General features: G+C 39.9%; 1 protein-coding gene across 2 annotated transcripts in view; it reads left to right on the plus strand.

The window, feature by feature from the left end:
- The window catches only part of NYAP2 (neuronal tyrosine-phosphorylated phosphoinositide-3-kinase adaptor 2), a 233000-nt gene extending 214332 nt beyond the window's left edge, over positions 1-18668 (plus strand). For both annotated transcript variants that reach the window (XM_089672579.1, XM_089672580.1), the window contains 2 exons: positions 3185-3288; positions 15988-18668. In XM_089672579.1, the coding sequence (XP_089528705.1) occupies positions 3185-3288; positions 15988-16215 (332 nt within the window). In that variant the 3' untranslated portion in view covers positions 16216-18668. The remainder of the gene's footprint in view (positions 1-3184; positions 3289-15987) is intronic.
- Positions 18669-22959: the final 4291 nt, after the last annotated feature.

The raw sequence follows: 22959 nt of genomic DNA on the forward strand, positions 1-22959 counted from the left end.
TAATTACCCCAGAGTATTTCTATTTCCCCCATTGCAGTTACATACCCCCCATCATAAATCCCCCACTCCACTACTATAATTACCATATAATACTGTAATCCCTCAGCCACCCCATTTTAATTACTCCACACTCCCCCAGCCTGTTATAATTGCCCCACAACACCCCCCTATTTTAAAACCTCACTTATCTCCCTCTGTTACATATAATTCCCCTGCACCCCTCCCTCATTTTTATTTACCCTTCCCCCACACAATTTAATTCTCCTGCTGCCCCCAAACCCCCCTAAATTATAATCCTCCCTCCTTTAAATATAATTCCCCTGCAGCCCCCCCTTTTTAATCATAATTCCTCTGCACCGCCCGACCTTTCAATTATAATTCTCCTGCAGCCCTTCCTTCAATTATATATACCCTTGCCCCACAATTAGAATTTCCCTGCAGCACCCCCTTCAATTATAATTACCCTCCCCTACACAATTATAATTCCCTTGCAGCCCCCCCACTTCAAGTTTATTTCTCCTGCACCCCACAATCTCACATTGAATACAATTTCTCTGCACTTCCCCAAGGAGGGTCTCTCACCTCTCCCCCAGCCACCATCACTCTGTCCAGCTCCGCATAGCAGACAACAACCCATTACCAGGACAACCGGGGAGTGCACACTGTGTGATGATGTCACTACATCCAGGAGGAGGACCGAGCCAGACTTCTGCAATGGGGGTAGGGGAGGCGGGGCAAGGTGGACAGAGAACCGACCATTCATGTCCTCCCTGCTCAAAGGTCACCACTCCTCCTCTGCTGTTGTCACCTCATTCCAGTCATAGCCCAGAATATATCTACTTGATGGTGTCACTCTTCTGGCGGATGTCACCAGAGTGTAGTCTGCACCCCCCATACCCCCATAGTGAGACCGCTGAAGGTGAATAAAGTTCTATTACACTATGTGTGGGTTTAATGCATGCATACAGAAGGTAAGTGAAGGGGTGTGACCGTTATGATTACATCCCCTGACCCTATAGACATATAAGCTGTTTAACCCATATGGATTAATTTGCTAAGGACAAATAGACTCCACTTTGCAAAGGATGTTGCATTTTTGCAAAGACGTTTGCCCCAGAGCTTGGTGAATGAGGTGAAGCTCTGGTGATTTCCATTATCAAATCATGTGCACGGAAAATGTTATATTTTTCTTGAACATTATTGAGTATTGGAAACTTCACCGCATTCACTATGCTCTGGGGACAATTCCCTTGCAAAGTAAACAGCCTATTTGCGTTTAGTAACAACCCCATTGGAAATAGGGTGTGTTGCTTTAGACAGCCCATTCATGGGCTCTCAATGCACCATTAAGTGTGAACAAATAGGTCCTTAGCTCCAGCATCATTTATTTCTAGGTAATACAATGCATGCACACAGTTCACTCACCAGCCACTTTATTAGGTACACCTTGCTACCTGGTGTAGCCTTCTGCTGCTGTAGTCCATCTGCTTTAAGGTTCAACATGTGTTCAGACATGGTATTCTGCATACCTTGATTGTAGCAAGTAGTTATTTGAGTTACTGTTGCCTTTCTATCATCTTGAACCAGTCTGCCCATTTTCCTCTGACCACTGACATCAACAAGGCATTTTCATCCACATAACTGTCGCTCACTGGATATTTTCTCTTTTTCAGACCATGCTCTGTAAAACCTAGAGATGGTTGTGCGCAGGGGCGGACTGACAACTCATTGGGCCCCCAGGCAATAGGGGATCATGGGGCCCCTGTGTCCTTGCCCAAACTCAAAAAAGCCTATGAAAAAGGTACCAGGGGCATCTCATGGGGCCCCCTATAGACCCTGGGCCCTCGGGCAGTGCCAGAGTTTACAAATGGTCAGTCCGCCCGTGCGTGAAAATCCCAGCAGATCAGCAGTTTTTGAAATACTCAGACCAGCCTGTCCGGCACCAACAACCATGCAACATATAAAGAATAAAGAAATATAAGGGAGCGCATATGATGGGATCTTATAGTTAGTATTATACCTAGTTGTCGTTAGTACTGTAGGATATAGGTAATAATTCATATAATCATAAATTCACATAAATAGAGAGTATAAAAGCAAGTTGTAAAAAAGGTATATATAAAATTATGTAAATAAATTATTTACGGATAAATGAATAACTGTTAGCACTTAAAGTATCGGTAACTGTACCAATGTAAACGTATATCATAAAGGTGCAGCACTGTAAACTCATGAAACATAAATATCTTATATCATACTTGAATATATAAAGTGCAAACAAGTGCGTGAATAGTGCAATCAAATAAATCACTGAAAGTCCGTGACAACCATAAATATCATACAGCAGGCAGTGAAAACTGCTAATGTCCTTTATCCAAGTGCAAATGTGCGGTTATTGATGAAGAGAATCCACCGCCTCGGATGGATGTACACTCACCAGACTGCAAATAAATCAGCACATCTGTTTATGTCACACATCTGGGGGTATAATGACAGCTCTGGATTTATTCCTGCAGCTCCATCCATCCACCAGTTGGGGCAGGTATCCTCTAATCCTGGGGGGAATCAGCTCAACCACAGGAGCCAAAAAGTGCTGTAATGCTTTTGGCACAAATCATACTCAGGCTTTCAAAACAGAAGTAAAGGTGGCACAGTTTTAGTCCTCATACACTGTTCATAAATTAGGCATCTGGCAGAAGCAGCCGGCGGCAGTGTCCTAGGACACGGGGAGTCCAGTCTGTAGACAAAGTGTGAGGAGGCAGGCCGGAGGTCCCAGCTGTGCAGAAGGAGTGGAGGATGCAACGTTCAGAGTCACTTAAATCCCCTTTCTTTCCCATTCTGATGCTCGGTCTGAACTTCAGCAAGTCGTCTTCACCATGCCTAGATGCCTAAATGCTTTGAGTTTGTGTCATGTGATTGGCTGATTAGCAATTTGTGTTTCCAAGCAATTGACCAGGTGTACCTAATAAAGTGGCCGGTGAGTGTATATGTATTTGCGCAGTTCTCTATGTGCAGGTGCATTGTGGTGCACTGTAGATGTGCGTTGGATGCAATTAACTTTGAGTGACAAAACACTTGCTTTAGATATAAATATAAACCATATTGTTTTCTATCTAATTGACAAGGATTTGCAGTTTTTCTAATGTCACTGATCTGTCTACCTGCTGATATTTTACTTTCACAGAAATGAAAATCAGCTGCAGATTAGGTCGATCTGCTTCCACGTCAGGTGTGCCTCCTCCTTCAGTAACTCCCCTCAGGCAAGCCCATGAACACCTACAGAGCCAGGTACCACCGTTACCCAGTAGTGAATGACGTCATCTGATTCTACATGCCAAATACTTTCCACTTCTCTGTCTGTCATCTGTTGCCGTCCGCTCTGTGTGTCTGTCCTCGTACAGTCTACTCTGTGTCTGCCATTAGTCAACAAAGTCATCCGCCGCTCTATCCACGGAGGAGCTTTGTCTTTCTGTTTCTTCAATTCCTGTGTTGATCCAGACTTAACTCATTCTGTAATTTGAATGTAACATTTTACTATTTGTACTTTCTTAATTATTTTATTTTTTTACATGGTGTGCACATTTTTACTGTTGAGAGAAAAAAAATTTATCATGTTTTGATAAATTTCACAACCTTGTGTTTTCTGTGTAGAGATGAATGTCTTGCCTACTGTGGTAAATGCATTGTTAATTTGTACATACCTTTTCAAAATCCCCTCAGTATTGTAAAATGTGTGACTGTTTTTGCATTTTCTTGGTTCCTGGTGCATGTTTATATTACACACTAAAGTTCACGATCTATACAGAATACTTGCACAGCCATCATTCCCTTTCATAGATATGGCAGCTACCCAAATGTAAGCCTTGTGACATAAAAGAATAAAAAAAAAAGAATTATTAAAAATCATAGACTGTCTATGCTGTACACTGTTCAATATCCTTATCCCTTACATGTGCCAGAGTATGGTGTCATTCAGGAAATGCCCCTGGCAGTTTTGGGGTTAATCTGAGCCCATTCTTTTGCCAAAAATGATAATGGTGACTTATAAGTGTTTGTGCATGAAAATTCCTACCTATATTATCTTTAAAATATGAATAAAAGCAGTATCTAAATACTTTATCTCAGTTGTGTTGTACTGATGTATTTCCCATACTGTGCATTGAGTGTCTTTACTTGAATTGCAAAACTTAAGAAAGAATATTGTGAAACTGTTCATGTTTTATTTTCACTTACAATAAGGGGATAAACAAATCTCCTGGAATAGAAGATGTAGTGTAGGTAACTGTGACCAAACCTAGAAGAGACCAGCACTTGTAATCCACTATACTGTTGTCACTCCTACCAAATACACTTGCCAGAACTTTGCCAGGATTCTTGCTAGGATTCTCCTTTTCTTTGCATCTTTTGGGGTCTTTGATCACAAAGATATTTTAGATACACACCAGCCTATAGGTTGTATGCTGCTCATAGTTCTGTCTCTCTGTTCCTGGGTTCCAGTAAGTATATGCTTTATTCAGGGTTTAAAGGCTTCAGAGCAGGGGGCCTAACTCTATTTCATCATGGGTCACATCAGCATTATGGTTGCCCTCAAAGGGCCGGTTGTATCTGTAAGACTATATAAATGTATGTATTCTTAATTATATTAAATAATTGCCTCTGCATTTGATTATTAATGGTTTTAGTGATAACGTAGGATTTAAGCAGTATAGGGTAGGCACAGACCAGCATGGAGCCCACTTATACTCTTATAGCAGATGATGCAAGTCTGAAAAGGAGTGTGCACACCACTGGTATCATCCACAATAAACTTTACTGGAGACTGCTCAGACAGCATGTGGTTTTGCCATAGTGTTTTGTCTAAGCAGTACCTAAAAAAGTTTCTTGTGGATGATAACAGTGGTATGTAACCCTCCTTTTCAACTGGTATAGAATTGTATTATTCTCATAATAATTATAAGCAAATGTCCAGAGCACCCCACGCCTCCCCTCCCTTCCATTAGATGTCAAGAGTCCACTACCATCATAAGTCAAGAGTCCTCCACCCTCTTTTACCTTGTGTTGCTGCCGGAAAGAAGCTGGGAGGCGGAGCTGAGAAACAGAAAGTGCAGGGTCTGGAGGAAGACCAGAGGAGGGCTGGAGTCAGCTGCTGGAGTCAGCTGAATGTTGAGGCCAGGCGAGGTGGAGATAAGGGGGTCTGTGGGTGCACAGAGATGTGCAGGATCTGTAGGAGCAGTTCTGTCCTCCTCTCTGCTGCTGTCTGCTGAGACAAGGTGGGGCGGAGACAAGGGGGAGAGATGCAAGGACCACAAGAAATGGCCTGGCAGGCCGGCTTTAGCCTGCAGGCCTTGCGTTTGACTCATGAGTGTTAGTGAGAGGAGGCTGCAGATCTTGGTTCCTACTTCAACCTAATTATTTGTCCACATATGAGGACTATATAATACCTTTTTAAAGTCTAACTACAGCCAAAATGTTTTTTTTTTTAGTTTTTGACAGTGTGGGTAAGAATGAGAATTTCTGTCAAAGTTTGATTACTTTTTGTGGCCCTGTGGTTCCACTAGGACAAACAAAATGGTATATAGGTGTCACCAGGACAGGATGATACAGACATCAATGAAAATCTGACAGAGAGTTTAACTTTCCCCCAGTCTATTAAATAATTGAGCTATATCCCATCTGTGCCTGCCTTTGTTTCACTATCAGTGATGGTGAATATCCCCAGTAAGGGCACAGAAATAAAAACATCTACAACATTTTTAAAAAGTCTGGAGTTGGCCATTATGGCTCTTTATGCAGTGTGGTAGAAATGTGTAAACCACAAGAATGACTGAAGAACATATAAGTAATTTACAGTATCTCACAGAAATGAGTCCACCCCTCATATTTTTGTAAATAATTTATTATATCTTTTCATGTGACAACACTGAAGAAATGACACTTTGCTACAATTTAAAGTAGTGAGTGTACAGCTTGTATAACAGTGTAAATTTGCTGTCCCCTCCAAATAACTCAACACAAAACCATTAATGGCAACAAAAGTGAGTATACCCCTAAGTGAAAATGTTCAAATTGGGCCCAAAATGTCAATATTTTGTGTGGCCACCATTATTTTCCAGCACTGCCTTAACCCCCTTGGGCATTGAGTTCACCAGAGCTTCACAGGTTGCCACTGGAGTCCTCTTCCACTCCTCCAAGACCACATCACAGAGCTGGTGGATGTTAGAGACCTTGCGCTCCTCCACCTTCCATATGAGGTTGCCCCACAGATGTACAATAGGGTTTAGGTCTGGAGACATGCTTGGCCAGTCTCATCACCTTTACTCTCAGCTTTTTTAGTAAGGAAGTGGTCATCTTGGAGGTGTGTTTGGGGTCGTTATCATGCCCTGTGGCCCAGTCTCCAAAGGGAGGGGATCATGCTCTGCTTCAGTATGTCACAATACATGTTGGCATTCATGGTTCCCTAAATGAACTGTAGCTCCCCAGTGCCGGCAGCATTCATGCAGCCCCAGACCATGACACTCCCACCACCAAGCTTCACTGTAGGCAAGACACTTGTCTTTGTACTCCTCACCTGGTTGCCGCCACACATGCTTGATACCATCTGAAATAAATAAGTTTATCTTGGTCTCATCAGACCACAGGACATGGTTCCAGTAATCCATGTCCTTAGTCTGCTTGTTTTCAGAAAACTGTTTGCGGGTTTTCTTGTGCATCATCTTTAGAAGAGGCTTCCTTCTGGGACGACAGCCAAGCAGACCAATTTGATGCAGTGAATAGCGTGTGGTCTGAGCACTGACAGGCTGGCCCCCCCACCCCTTCAACCTCTGCAACAATGCTGCCAGCACTCATACATCTATTTCCCAAAGACAACCTCTGGATATGACGCTAAGAACTCAACTTCTTTGGTCGAGCATGTCGAGGCCTGTTCTGAGTGGAACCTGTCCTGTTAAACCGCTGTATGGTCTGGGCCACACTTGCTTCAGCTCAGTATCAGGGTGTTGGCAATCTTCTTATAGCCATTTTTATGTAGAGCAACAATTCTTTTTTTCAGATCCTCAAAGAGTTCTTTGCCATGAGGTGCCATGTTGAACTTCCAGTGACCAGTATGAGAGAGTGAGAGCGATAACACCAAATTTAACACACCTGCTCCCCACTCACACCTGAGACCTTGTAACACTAACGAGTCACATGACATCGGGGAGGGAAAATGGCTGGGCCCAATTTGGAAATTTTCATTTAGGGGTCTACTCACTTTTGTTGCCAGCGGTTTAGACTTTAATGGCGGTGTGTTGAGTTATTTTGAGGGGACAGCAAATTTACACTATTATACAAGCTGTACACTCACTACTTTACATTGTAGCAAAGTGTCATTTCTTCAGTGTTGTCACATGAAAAAAATAATAAAATATTTACAAAAATGTGAGGGGTGTACTCACTTCTGTGAGATACTGTAACAAGTAAACAGTAAATATAGGTTTTATAACAGTGTATTTAGAAATTGAAGTTCTACCTTAACTCCGCAAAATAAGATACATTTTATCTAATAGGGCATTTAACAAATCCTCTCTATTTGTAATCCTGGCTCTGTATCACATGGCCTTGTTCTGCTACTCACAGATGTGAACAGGGCTACCTAGGGAACCATCCAGACTATGATCAACTGCAACATCAAATTTAGTGTAGCACAGCACAAAAGAAACACCTTTTTGAGCTATCATGGTCAGTGACCAATTGCCTTAACATTGTATTGGTTGGTAAACTGGGTGTTGTGAAATTCTTAGTAAGTTTGAAGAGCATGCCCTACTCTTGTCTCCCCTTCATATGGAGGAAGATCCAAAAAGTCCATACCTAACAGCATAACAACCACACAATGCATGGAGTGCAATTAATATTGAGAACTTCAAGCGACCATATTTCAAACAAACAGAATTTAATTGGTTTGGAAAATGATAACACATTCCCGTTTTTCTTCATTAGGCTAAGTACCAGTTCACATATATATGGATTGGATGTGGTTTGAACTGCATCTGATCCACATGATGTGAAATAATATTGCTTCCTGTGGTGCCCATTCACATATGTCCAGTGCACTGGCAGTGAGGATTGGAAAAGAGACCTGTCTGATTTCTGAGCAGTGCATTCCAGTTCGGGTGCGGATTATAGGCTATTAACTTCTATGGGAACTGGTTCTAAACTGCACATGTCATCAGTTATGTACAGGATTGCAGTTTAGGATTAGGATTTCAATTCAGGATCAGGTTTAAGCACAGTTTTCTCTCCTCCCCCCGCCACCTCAGCAAAACCAAAAAAGCCTTGCAAAACCGCACCTAAACCGGTTCTGAACCTGGGAACAGTACAATCCACAGCTGTGCCACTAAAATGGTCCTGAACCACTGAACAAGTAGATTGCAATCTGCACTGAAACTAGACCTTGAAATCCGAATTGCACATGTGTGAATCGGCATATAGATCTTACTGGCTATTAGGTGCTAGATTGACAAGAAATGAATGGTGTTTAGTGTGGGTTAATAAACGTTTACTCAGAACATTCCTTGTTAGCAGTGTCCCCGTATATGGTTGGGTGTACAGCAGTAGCTGTAACTTACAGTTTCTTGCTTTAAATTCCCTGTAATATTTTTACTTGTTTTTTGTTTTCCATCTTCTGGACATTTGTAACTAAAATCAGAAAGTGTAATAAAGGTGGAAGAGTGAAGCAGCTGCAGGCACAAGTCCCAAGACTCACTCCCAGGTTCTGCAGCCTCACACACCATAGTATCTACTATATGAGAGGTGTACTTATTCTACTGCAAAGAAACTTCAAGACCCAAAGACCAACTTGAGTTATAGCTATAAAGAATGGCAGGAAACACAGGGAATGAAAAGAGGAGGGACCGAATGACTTTTCAGTTGCACCATGTATATCTGCAAATATACAGCATAATCCTCTGTGTTAGAATTTCATAAAGGATTTGGTCACAATCCACCTAACAGCCCTCCACTGCTGTTTGACAAAAAAAATCCCAAACAAATATTTTAAGTGTGCCTTGAGTACCATCTAGTGGTAATATATTGAACTGCAATGCTTAATCCAAAATCGGATCAAAGATAAATTTTACTTTTAAATACACTGCTCAAAAAAATTAAAGGAACACTTTTTAATCAGAGTATAGCATCAAGTCAATTAAACTCCTGGAATTTTGATCTAGTCAGTTAAGTAGCAGAGGGGGTTGTTAATCAGTTTCAGCAGCGTTGGTGTTAATGAATTTAACAACAGGTGCACTAGATGGGAAACAACGAGACAGCCCCCAAAACAAGAATGGTTTTACAGGGGAAGGCCGCTGACATTTTTTTCCCTACTCATTTTCTCTGGCTGTTTTTCACTAGTTTTGCATTTGGCTAGGGTCAATGCCACTACTGGAAGCTTGAGGCGATACCTGGATCCTGCAGAGGTTGCACAGACAGTCCAACTCCTCCAGGATGGCGCATCAATACGTGCCATTGACAGAAGATTTGCTCTGTCTCCCAGCACAGTCTCAAGAGCATGGAGGAGATTCCAGGAGACAGGCAGTTACTGTAGGAGAGCTGGACAGGGCCATAGAAGGTCCTTAACCCATCAGCAGGACTTCTTTGTGCAAGGGGGAACAGGATGAGCACTGCCAAAGCCCTACAAAATGACCTCCAGCAGGTCACTGGTGTGAATGTCTCTGACCAATCAGAATCAGACTTCATGAGGGTGGCCTGAGGGCCCAACATCTGCTAGTGGGCCCTGTGCTCACTGCCCGGCACAATAGAGCTTGATCGGCATTTGCCATTGAACACCAGAATTGGCAGGTCCACTGCTGGCACCACGCTTATCACAGATGAGAGCAGGTTCACCCTGAGCACATGTGACAGACGTGAAAGGGTCTGAAGAAGGATGGCACCCTGACTGCCATTAGGTATCGGGATGAATTCCTTGGACCCATTGTCAGACCCTACACTGGTGCAGTGGGTCCTGGGTTTCTCCTGGTGCACAACAATGCCCAGCCTCATGTGGCAAGATTATGAAGGCAGTTCCTGGAGGATGAAGAAATTGATACCATTGAATGGGTCCACGCTCGCCTGACCTAAATCCAATAGAACACCTCTGGGATATCATGTTTTGGGCCTTACGACGCCACCAGGTTGCACCTCAGACTGTCCAGGAGCTCAGTGATGCCCTGGACCAGATCTGGGAGGAAAATACCCCAGGACACCATCCATCATCTCATTAGGAGCATGTCCCGACATTTTCAGGCATGCATACAAACACGTGGGGGCCATACAAACTACTGAGTACCATTCTGAGTTGCTGCAATTAAATTTTAGCAAAATGGACTAGCCTGCTGCATCATTTTTCCACATTGATTTTTGGGGTGTTTTTGAATTCAGTCCTCTGTAGGTTGATAATTTTCATTTCCATCAAACGATGGGGCATCCTTACGTCCCTAACACATTACCCCAGTCCATATCAGCATAGATATCCAGCATGATATTTTCTCCATTGAGATCTGATGTGTTTAAAATTTTTTGAGCAGTGTAGTTATTTTCTAGTGACTTTTAAGGTCCACTTAACCCAGAACTGATATTTTAGTCCTTGTTGTAAGAAAGTGAGATGAATTATACACCATTTTCTTTAATGATTTGACTAAGTGACCATCAGTGGAGCAGATACAAGGGTAACAATGGTTCTACTTTCCTCCGGTCCATCTTTTATGCCACAAAAATTACCGAATTAAGCAGAATATGCATGATAATGAGTGATCTGAAGAACTTTCACAGCATTCACAGCAGAGCTGTGTAGGTAAGCTGTGTCAAGTGTAGTGATACTTCCCCATGTGTGCACATACAGTCAGGTCCATAAATATTGGGACATCGACACAATTCTAACATTTGTAGCTCTATACACCACCACAATGGATTTGAAATGAAACAAACAAGATGTGCTTTAACTGCAGACTATCAGCTTTAATTTGAGGGTATTTACATCCAAATCAGGTGAACGGTGTAGGAATTACAACAGTTTGCATATGTGTCTCCCACTTGTTAAGGGACCAAAAGTAATGGGACAATTGGCTTCTCAGCTGTTCCATGGCCAGGTGTGTGTTATTCCCTCATTATCCCAATTACAATGAGCAGATAAAAGGTCCAGAGTTCATTTCAAGTGTGCTATTTGCATTTGGAATCTGTTGCTGTTAACTCTCAAGATGAGAACCAAAGAGCTGGCTCTATCAGTGAAGCAAGCCATCATTAGGCTGAAGAAACAAAACAAACCCATCAAAGAGATAGCAAAAACATTAGGTGTGGCCAAAACAACTGTTTGGACTATTCTTAAAAAGAAGGAACGCACCGGTGAGCTTAGCAACACCAAAAGACCCGGAAGACCACAGAAAACAACTGTGGTGGATGACCGAAGAATTCTTTCCCTGGTGAAGAAAACACCCTTCACAACAGTTGACCAGATCAAGAACACTCTCCAGGAGGTAGGTGTATGTGTGTCAAAGTCAACAATCAAGAGAAGACTTCACCAGAGTGAATACAGAGGGTTCACCACAAGATGTAAACCATTGGTGAGCCTCAAAAACAGGAAGGCCAGATTAGAGTTTGCCAAACGACATCTAAAAAAGCCTTCACAGTTCTGGAACAACATCCTATGGACAGATGAGACCAAGATCAACTTGTACCAGAATGATGGGAAGAGAAGAGTATGGAGAAGGAAAGGAACTGCTCATGATCCTAAGCATACCACCTCACCAGTGAAGCATGGTGGTGGTAGTGTCATGGCGTGGGCATGTATGGCTGCCAATGGAACTGGTTCTCTTGTATTTCGTGTTTCGGGCAATATTATCTGCTCATATTGAGCCAAATGCTTCAGAACTCATTGGATGCCGCTTCACAGTGCAGATGGACAATGACCCAAAGCATACTGCAGGGAAAGAAGTGGAATGTTATGCAATGGCCAAGTCAATCACCTGACCTGAATTTGAGCATGCATTTCACTTGCTGAAGACAAAACTGAAGGTAAAATGCCCCAAGAACAAGCAGGAACTGAAGACAGTTGCAATAGAGGCCTGGCAGAGCATCACCAGCATCTAGTGATGTCTATGCTTTCCAGACTTCAGGCTGTAATTGACTGCAGAGGATTTGCAACCAAGTATTAAAAAGTGAAAGTTTGATTTATGATTATTATTTTGTCCCATTACTTTTGGTCCCTTAACCTTTTGAGGACCGTAAGGTTTTGGAACGCCAAAAGGATAAATTTTTTTGTTTTTAACCACTGCCCGACCGGCCGCTGTATATAAACGGCCGGACGGTGGCACTGCAGGGTTGGGTGGCCGCCTATAAACGGCCTCCCCGCACCCTGCTTGTGCGTGCTCCCTGGGAGCGCGCAGCACCGTGATCCGGTGCCCGCTGTGTCCTCCGGACACAGTGAAACACCGATCATCGGACGGGACCTCTGTACGAGGTCCCGATCATGTGATCACTGATTGACCAATCAGTGATCACATGCAAAGTAGTAAGCAAGATGTCACTTCTGACATCATTGCTTACTATGTGTGAAATCTGTGAATGATCACAGAGGTCACATGGTACAAGGCTATTCACAAAAGCCTTGTACCATGTGACAAGCTGTGACCAATCACAGCTCACTCAGTTCTTCTCAATGAGTGCAAGAATGCACACAGAGAGAAAGAGAAATGATTGCTTTTACATCCTATATGGGTGTAAAAGCAATCAGTGTAAAAAAAAAAAAAAAAAAAATCTTCATCACCCCTCACAAGTAGTACAGTGTCACCATGGTGACACTGTACTGCTAGGGTGACAGTATGTAAAAAAAAAAAAAAAAAAAAAAATGTAAAAAAAATGTTTAAAAATTATAATTTTTGCTTATAAACTAATTTGGATTTTTTTTTTTTTACTAAAAAGATAACGGAATAAATTTTGGCTAAGATTTATGATGAAATATTATTTATTTGCAAAATTTTATAAAAAAAACACTTTTTTTCAAAATTTTTGGACATTTCATTTACATAGCAAAAAAAATACAAATCCCAGTGGTGAATAAATACCACCAAAATAAAGCTTTATCTATCTCAAAAAAATGGTAAAAAATTAATTTGGGTACAGTGTTGCATGACCGCGCAATTGTCACTCAAAGTGTGATAGCGCTAAAAGCTGAAAATTGCCCTGGTCAGGAAGGGGGTAAAAGTGTCCGGTCTGGAAGTGGTTAAAGTTCGTACACTTCAGTTGCTGTAACCAAGCCATTTCATGAAATAATTGGCAAAAAGCTAGATCCATTTGTTGTTTGTTAATAAGAACTAATATTTTGACTCAAACCAAAAAAAAAAGAGTTTTAAGTTCTTAATCAGATGATACACGCAATTAAAAACATGGGACAAATACGTCCCTTGGTCCTCAAAGGGTTAACAAGTGGGAGGCACATATGCAAACTGTTGTAATTCCTACACCGTTCACCTGATTTGGATGTAAATACCCTCAAATTAAAGCTGCAGTTAAAGCACATCTTCTTTGTTTCATTTCAAATCCATTGTTGTGCTGTATAGAGCCAAAAATGTTATAATTGTGTCGCTGTCCCAATATTTATGGACCTGACTGTATATTTAGCCATGTGTAATGTGAGGAAGATGCTCTCTCTTCCATCCCTGTAACATACTTGTGGAAGAGTTGTGGGATTTTTTTCCCTGTTGGTGAGTTTTATTTTAAAGCAGTGAAGGGGGGGCTTGTTGGGGGAGGCACACACTAAATAGGGGTAAGCAGAGGGGCAATTTACATTAAAGGGAATGAGGAAGCTGGAAGAATGCACAGTAAAGGATCAATGGGGGTACAATATAAAAGGGGGCTCAGTAGGATTTGGGAGCACCTAGTAAAACTGGTGCCAACAGGGTTATGCACAATAAAGCAATAAAGTGTGTGTGTGTATGTGTGTTTGTTTGTGCGGGAAGGGGGGGGTGATGAGTGGGTTCTTCTTGCAACTAGGGCCCCTAAATCTGTAGCTGTGCCACTGCCGACTGCTCACCATGGGAATTAGAAGGCTTTGCCAGAGTTTATTTTCTTTAACCTAAAATGAATAAAAGAAAAAGCCAGAAATAAACAAATATTCCAGTGTCTACCCTTAGGTAAAATACTAGATTTGGGTGAAGTTGACTTTTAACATGCTTTTCATAATTCCATATGTAGTGATGAGCTTCTTCTGGCAATGCAATCTGCAGGCTTTAGTGGAGAATTATGTGCCCTGGTTTGTTCAGCTCTGCCATTTTAAGCTCTTCCATCAAGCACATCTAGCTCCATACACGCCACAGATTTGTTTGTTTGACTGCCCTTCAGCTTCCTTAAATTACCTGGAGCAGAGACTAGAGCATGGCAGGTTCCAAAGAGGCAAGGTGCAGAAGTTTACCACTCAAGTAGGCAGGATGGGGGCACAAAGGGGATTCAGTATAAAATATAACACATAATACATTATGTATTTTACCTCATCCTTGAAACAACATGATGGGGGACCTTCAATGAGAATATGTTTATTATATGGCTGTGCTGATTGTACCTGTACTCAAGAAACCATTTGGTGTAATTTATTTGAAAATTGCCTTGTGGCTATATATAGGATGCTTTGTCATGTATATTTTCTGATGTGATTGCTTTGTACTTTAAAATTTAATTTATACTTACTTAAAGTGTTACTAAACCCATAACAGTAAAATCAGTCTGTGGAACTTAAGGGGTTAATCCCCTGCATTGTGTAAAAAGGATGTTTGATCCTTTTTTCTTTGATCCTCCCCTTCTTCCACATTCCCCATTTCATCTCCTGATAGAACACAAGCTTGGAGACACTCTGCATGTGCTCAGTTTGTTGTGTACTGTTAGAGAGTATTTTATTTTTCTTGGGAGAGTGCATGTGATCAGCACAAGGCCAATCAGCGCTGTCCAGACAGTGGGTCGGGGTTATGCAATCTTAAAGGGTAGTGAGATGAGAATGAAAACTCCTCCTACAAGCTTTAACCAGTGCTTGGCTCTACACTGATAGAAGTCACAAGACTGATCTAACTGGTGATGAGAAAAGGTATTTAGCATTTTATATTTACTAAAATAATTGCATTTCCACGTTCTGTGTACTGTGGGAGACCATATATAGTGAATGCAGGGTCCTGGGTTTAGTAACAATTTAAGGGAGATGTATTTTAAGTTGAAGCACCTATATTGATAACTAATATTAGCAAAAACAATACATACATGGTCACTGCTGGTTTTCATGTGTTAACATCCACCTTTGTTGTAATCAAGGTGCTCCTGGCCACCATTAGAGAGTGCTGTTTTTGAATAGAAAAATGATCGGTGTCCGGGGAGTAGCCTCTGCAGAACAGGAGGGTGTGCTCAGTATCAGGAGGCAGCAGGCAATATTGTAGAAAACAGGATATCTTTTGAACAACGGCAACACATCACATGGGCATTTTTAGAGTCTTCTGGGCAAGTAAGGGACAAGTAATGTTTAATAAAATTGCAGTTATACTGTAAGGCTCCTTACAGTTGAGCACTTGCAACAAGCCTTTTGCCCTAAGGGGATGCTCCCTAGTGTCTTATTTAGTAGAGTTTATTGGAATAACAGTAAAAATGAATATGCAGCACCTATTCACTGCTGTTCATGCTTATGTCAGTGACTCCCTTGGGCCAGCTTCCACATGCTGAACATTAAACATGCAGCATGACATAACCATCGCCAACTTCACAGCATTCAGTATTTATGTGTAGAAGGCCTTACATATCATACACTTAACCCCCTCTTGACAGCTGCAAGTTGAGTCATCCTAGGTAGTGTTTATTTAAAATCATATAAGAAATCAATTAAAATAACACAAAAAAAAAAAAATAGAAAAAAAACCTAGCCTCTCCCATTTTTATTTATGTACCTTCAGAGTTTTATTATTAAACAATATCTCATGTGACTCTATTTGACAGATGACCCCTATGCAGTGGCTTTATGGTGACCACACAATGATGGACATGATTGAGAAAAAGCGTACTCTGTGCAAAGAGATTAAAGCAAGACAAAAAACAGAAAAGGGACTCTGTAAGCAAGAGAGCATGCCTATCCTACCCAGCTGGAGGAAGACCAATGGGTCAAAGAAGTACAGCCCTCCTCCCTATTCCAAACAACAGACTGTCTTCTGGGACACAGCTATATGACGCAGGCATAGTTTAAAGACTCTGTCACATGAATCTAAGGTTTGAATTGCACAAGTAGCAATGTTCACTTGATAGAGCAGTTGCATTTCATGCATAGGGGACATCCATGTACTCAATGTCACTGTTCACCTATTGCAGCTCAAAGAAGATTGACCTACCTACTTCACGTCACATATATTTATCAAGATTTTTTTAAAGATATATACAACAAAATAAATGTAAATAACGAATCCATTTATGAGAAAAAGAAAGTACATTGTTAGAAAATAAATTATTAATATTTTACGAATAATTTTGATATTTTGTGTAATGTACTAAATGTAATGTTGTTTACTATTTTATGTAATATTTTCTTGTTTCATCTGATTCTCACTTTGAATTTATTTCTGAGGCATGCCTTTTGTTTCCCTTATACATATAGTCCTATAATTACCTATATGTGTTATTTACATAACAGGAAACAGAAGGATGACAGAGATATATTGAATTGTCAAACAATATATTTTAAATGGTACTTAACGTGAGGAACAATCTTATAGGATATACTACCTATGTTGTGTGGCATTACTTTTCTGCTCAGCCCTTGGTCATTACAGATTGATACTAAGTATCTTTAATTACTATTATAATAAAATAAGGAAAGGTATTTTTTTCCAGGACAAAATGTCATAAAAAAGTTACACAGTTCAATAATAATCTATAGCTGCCAGTAAAATCATAAATAGTTTGAATTGTTTGCTTTAGAGCAGTGGTCTCCAAACTATAGCCCAAGGGACAGATGTGGCCCTTTGCTTGCCTTTTCGGTCTCTTGAGGCAGTATTCCACCAACTGACTTCTGTGATGGGACGGCATTCCTCTCAATTACACTATCAATGGCACTATGCTTCACATTGATATTAACAATGGGGCCTTCTTCCTCCCATTAAAACCAATGATGGGGTATTGTGCGGCCCCCCTGAAGCCTGAAGGACAGTAAACTGGCAGTTTGTTATAAAGTTTGGAGACCCCTGCTTTAAAGGGTAATGGAATGTAACTAAACATTTTTCTTGGCTGGCCAAGCCATGACCCAATAGAACCCATAGACTTCCATGGATTTATCTCCCTCTTGTAGAGAGACATGCAGGCATCGTAAAGAAAGTTTCTTACCCTTTAAAGCAAACCTGTGGCCAGTGAAAAGAAATAATTAGCTTATGTGGTCTACACATCAGATATTTTATTTGTAATGTAATCCCACTTCTAGTGGTCAGTTTATGCACTGGCTGGGGAAAGTGAGTAGTATTTGGGTTAGATACTAACATTTACTGACAGTTTCTAGCAAAAGGAATAGTTCAAGGGCGTTTGTTTTGTACACTTGACTGTTCCCTTAATATACAATTAATTAGGAGACCATAGTTCACTGTGACACAAGACAAAAACTGATGCAAAGCATTCTGCATGAGCTAAGGCATATTGTCCTAGGCATTTAGAGCTGCATGCTCCTGCAAGGAAGAGACAACAGTGATTGAATTAAATAATTTTATTACATTTTATACATCAATGAAGATTCCCATCCATTTGCCCAGAAAGCAATAATGGCCCTCAGCTACTGTATTTGTAATGTTACTCGTGCCTCCTTCTTAACTAATCTTCGGCACACCTGTTTTAAACTTTGATGAAAAGAAATATTATCTGGTTTCATCAATCTTATGAAGTGTCTAGATTATCATTACAAATTTCTTCAGAATATTTGACACAACATATTTGACACTTATCTCTACCCTGTTAAATTTTAAAGTGGCTCATATTTTTTAAACAACACATTTTTTTAAATTGGGCACTGTTTTTCGACTCACAGTTAGGAGTAAGTGGCTTACTTATATTACATTGTTGAGTAAGGGTATGAAAAAAAATCTCTACAATTAGTTAGGATTTGATGTAATTTTTGCTGTCAATGCTTATTGATACCTGTATCCTACTCTGTTTCCTTTATGCTCATTGCCTATATTAAAAGAATCATGTACTGAGACAAATGTTGGGGCTACCACTGTTGACCTTCTGAAAATGCTGTTTACCTACTGGTCTGTGACTTCCGTATTTTATGCAGACCAAAAAAAAAACCAGAAGTAGTAGGCCTCATGCACACTGAGCAGTTTCCCAACTTTTCTGAACACCTTTTCTCCTGGCAGGAGAAAAGCAACATTAAAAATGCACCTAAAGGCATGTTTTTCAAACCTGTTTAGGCACGTCAAGCGTTTGGGTGTTAATTAATTCCATTGAAATGAATGAACGCTCAATTGCTAACCGTGCACAGTGTTTAGTTGTGTTTAGGCGCATCAGGCATTTTTCTGCCAAAATGCTCTTCTCCTGAATGCTTTTTTTCTGTCTCTATATGATCCTGCCTATAAATCTGTATGTATGCATGTACACATAGAGGGGAATTTAGAAAGAGGTAGCTCAGCCACTGCACACCTTACCCAGCCCTAGTGGAAAGCAGGTAAAAGCAGCCTCAGCTCGATTCATCCAGACCATGTCTCTGGAGACTTGGTCTGGATGAATCGAGTTGAGGCTGTTTTTACCTGCTTACCACTTAGGCTGGGTAAGGTGTGTGCGGTGGCCGAGCTATCTCTTTCTATTTTTCCAGCATGCTTTGGGTCTGGACTCAACTCACTAGACCTTGACATCCTCAGCGGGGACCCTTAAATATTTATCATGGGTCACATGGAGGTGAATTTAGTAGCAGACAAAAAAGTCAAATGCCCTAAAAAGCAACATATTTGTGGCCTTCTAGTGTGCCTGAGGCCTTATTCTCAGAGATAGATGCCATCAGTACAGGATTCCTTTAATAATCGCTTATAGTGTATGAATAAGTTGTTTTTGAAAATTTAGCCTATTGTTTATCTTAGGCTCATTTATTTCTGTATAATCGTATAATATCCAGAGATAGACTCATTAAAATCAATCTGTTTTCCAGTGGATCTTACAGTGTAATGTTCCTGGAAGGGACATACAAGTATTAAGATAACTCTAGGACCAGTTTAGGCAGGAGGGAAATAATATAATGGTATTTTTTATTCTGATGATAAAAGATATAGAACATGGATGAAACCCACACAAAAAAAAAAATTGGAAAAAATGTAAAGCTTCATACAGATTAGATCACGCCAAAGATTTGGACTGTGGATGACAGGGCTAAAAGACATCAGTGCTAACTTCTCTGTCAGTGCACTCTCATAGTGGAACATAACTGACAAAAGTAAGGAGTGCTGCACAGTAAATAAATACTTAAAGTGACTCATGCCATTCCTCCTTCCATCCCATCTAACAGTACTTTTGTCAGAGACTGTAGCAATCTTTAGATGGCAGCTGTAAAAACTCTGTGTTACAATCAGTTGTACTTATAAGGGCTCAGGCACACAGCTGTAAGTGGTCTGTGTAGTGTTCAGGTCCTCCATAAAGAACTTTCCCAGGACCCACAGCTGTTGTATACAGCCATCGATAGATAGCAATTATAAGATGCAGCTATACACTATTATGCATCAGGGGATGCATAAAGAACATGCATTGACCTATGCTCTAAATGCAGACAGTCTACATTCGGGGAAAATGTCAATGAGTATGCATGTACTTGCATGCACAAAACCCCCTGTGCATACCCCATACAGCCACATCTTCTAATTGCTGTCTATGGGTAGCTATGGGTCTTGACATTATCCATCATTATGACATTATGGAATTTTTTTTTTCCTTATGGCTTAGATTTTGGCAATGGACAAAAACCCAGCCAGTAGAATTAAGGAGCAATAAAGGAGGATAAAGTAGTAAGGTTGATTTTACACCAAGTTTCACAGATGCTATCTAGGTATAGTAAGAGAAAGAGGAAACAATAAAGATCTCTGTGCACAGATGAAATAGCAAGAGGAATGACATGAGTCACTTTAAAGCTGCTGTCATTCATTTAATAAGTTAAAGTCCTTCTTTGTTTATTGCAGTTTTTTAAGACTGATGTTTATTTTCAATTTGTGTCTGACCTAGAAAAAAAAAACTTACATGCATTAGACATAGATCTGTTTTATAGACAGGACAGTTCCTACATCCAAAGTTTTTGTGTAAAATTGCAATGCACTTGTGAGCAGAGGCAAATAAATACACACACAACTAAGTCTAGGGCATTATTACCATTTAAGACAATTAGGAACATCTTAATGGTGCCTCTCAAAGACTATGCAAGAACATGGGTGATTAAAGCCTTTTAGCTTGTCGAGGTGGATTTTATTTTGTATTACTTGTGTTATTTGTGAATCACCAACAACGCAAAATTAGACTACACTAGCAAATAATTGTTCTGTACATTTTATTTACTGTGTTACTCATTGTATCAGACTAATAACTAGATTTTCATTGAGATCTATAACAATAACCTGGTCTCAGGGCCATTCCAAAATAAGAGCCCATAACACTGTTGTTGTTTTTATACTTAACACATTATAAGATCTCTAAGTGGTGGTAAATAAAGAATGGTACATATAACCTATATCATTTAAGTTACCCATACTTACATCTTAACTAGGTATAGAACCGACTCTTTTAGAAGCCCACACAAAAGGTATGGAGCCCACTATCAAGAGAGACCAGGCCTGAGCAACCTTTGAACTGTAATTGGCCTAAAGCTCCAAAAAGTTAAACTGTTATCACTTGTTTCAAATGTTTCACTGGAACAAGCTGAAAAATCACTTTAGTGATGTCTCCTATTCGTATTGGCCATCAGTGGTAACTGTGTGCCTGGGATGTCATTTCAGTCTCCAACAATTCTGAGAACTTTGTTCACTGAAATATTGACAACACAAATTGTGTATTGCCAATCTTTGTATTATCTGGTTGTAGAACCAGGTATCAGCCAACAGCTAATAATCAGTAATGTACCCAATGGCCAATTGATGGTTAGTGGTCTCCTGTGTTTTAACATAGTTTAACATAGTTTCACATGGCACTGGTTACTACAAATAGCCTAATTTACATAAATCAACTCCTTTGTATATACAGTACATTATATATTACATTATTCCTAGAAATGTAATACAGATCAAGGGCTGAGTTAATTTCAGTGGCTAAATTACTGACAATGCAAGCTACACTCTTCTTTGTCCAAAGGGACATTTACAACATAATATGTACGGATATGCAGGGAAATGATAATCAAGGTATGGTTATTTTAATTTTTAAAGGTGTGATGTATAGATTATTTGGAAGCAGGAATAGAGAGAAATTTATATAATGTATACTTATGTTTTAAATTGTGATTTATTGGTAATATTAATTATGTGGTAAGGGCCTGATTAGCTAAAGTCATAAGCTGGCTCACTTGGGGTTGGCCCATTGTCCAGTACAAGAAGAATATTTTGTTTTCTATAGGTAAATACAATATACAAACACGTTCACAGATCAAGAACACATGTTTATAGTCATAACAGCATGTGTACATGCCCTAGCACCAAAGGAGCACATAACATGGATTTTAAATGTGAATACAATTATTTTACATTGTATACTGCAAATTTAGCAACCTTCACTTTTTTCCTAATTGCTGCAATTTTTTTTAGGTTATGTGTTTTTACAATAACTTGAAAATGCATATCTGTGTCTCATATTTATTTTTAAACAACGTGCTATTTACTTTGAATGGTATAAAATGAAGGATACATTAAGATTCTTGATCAGTGATAACACGGTCAATGCATGCATGCATCTAAGCTAATGGTATAATATGCATGTGCTCCCAAGAATTGATGGCCATTGCTGCTAGGTGCTTTACTAAATCAGCAAGAAAAGTTTATCTTGGTCAAATGGTGGCCAAAGAATGGAAATGTACATTTACAGACCGAACTGGTTTCCTCTACTGAAATCAGTGGAGCAGGCTTTGCACATACTTGCAAAATTTTCACATTTTGGTATCTGTTTAGAAAAACAAATCCTGCAAATATCAGAATAATTTAATTAACCTCTCATACCGGGCCTCCCAAAGATCAACTGCAAAGTGAGTCAGTGTTTACCCACTTGAACGCACCCACCCTTGTACAGGCATACATGAGCAAGCAAGCATCAGTTCTGCCAGTAAAGGATGTTAAACACTGCTCATGCTTTGTGGGAGTGAATGCATGACTTTATTAAATCAGGCCCTAATTGTAAGTGAACTATTTATTTTTATGTATGAAGAAATACTGTATGTTTTAACTATGTTCACTTGTTTTTTTTTTTTTCTTTTTTGCCATGTAGACATTTTTATGTTTTTTTTTTTTCATTTTTCTGTGACATGCTAAAAATTTGCTGGTGCTTTTGGGTTAATTAGAATATTAGCCTATGTCCTAAAACTTTCCACTTACAGCAGTATAGAAAGGAGAAAACATCTGAAAGAAAAAAAGGCAAGTGTAAAATATATTCAGTTAAATGTTAATGAAATATACATAATGTATGTGTTTCCCAGTGAAGTGCGTGGCATTGTGCATTTGCATATAATATCAAACATTCATAAAATGCTATATTAGAAGAAGCCACACTTGATTGGAAATAGACATTAGTAAGCATTACACCAGAGTAGGTATATCATTTGCAGAATGTATACATTTACTGGATTGGTGCTGGTATTCACAGATTGGTCAAGTCTACTCAATGTTTATACCTTTAAGTGTATCATTCCACAAATATCTACACTATATAGAAAATGCACTAGCACTTGCCTAAATCTCTTATTTGTTTGTCTGTTAATTTACT

The sequence above is a fragment of the Staurois parvus genome, unplaced genomic scaffold (assembly GCF_062004578.1).
Source record: "Staurois parvus isolate SC_StPar_1 unplaced genomic scaffold, SC_StPar_1.0 ptg000131l, whole genome shotgun sequence".
NCBI classification, from domain to species: domain Eukaryota; kingdom Metazoa; phylum Chordata; class Amphibia; order Anura; family Ranidae; genus Staurois; species Staurois parvus.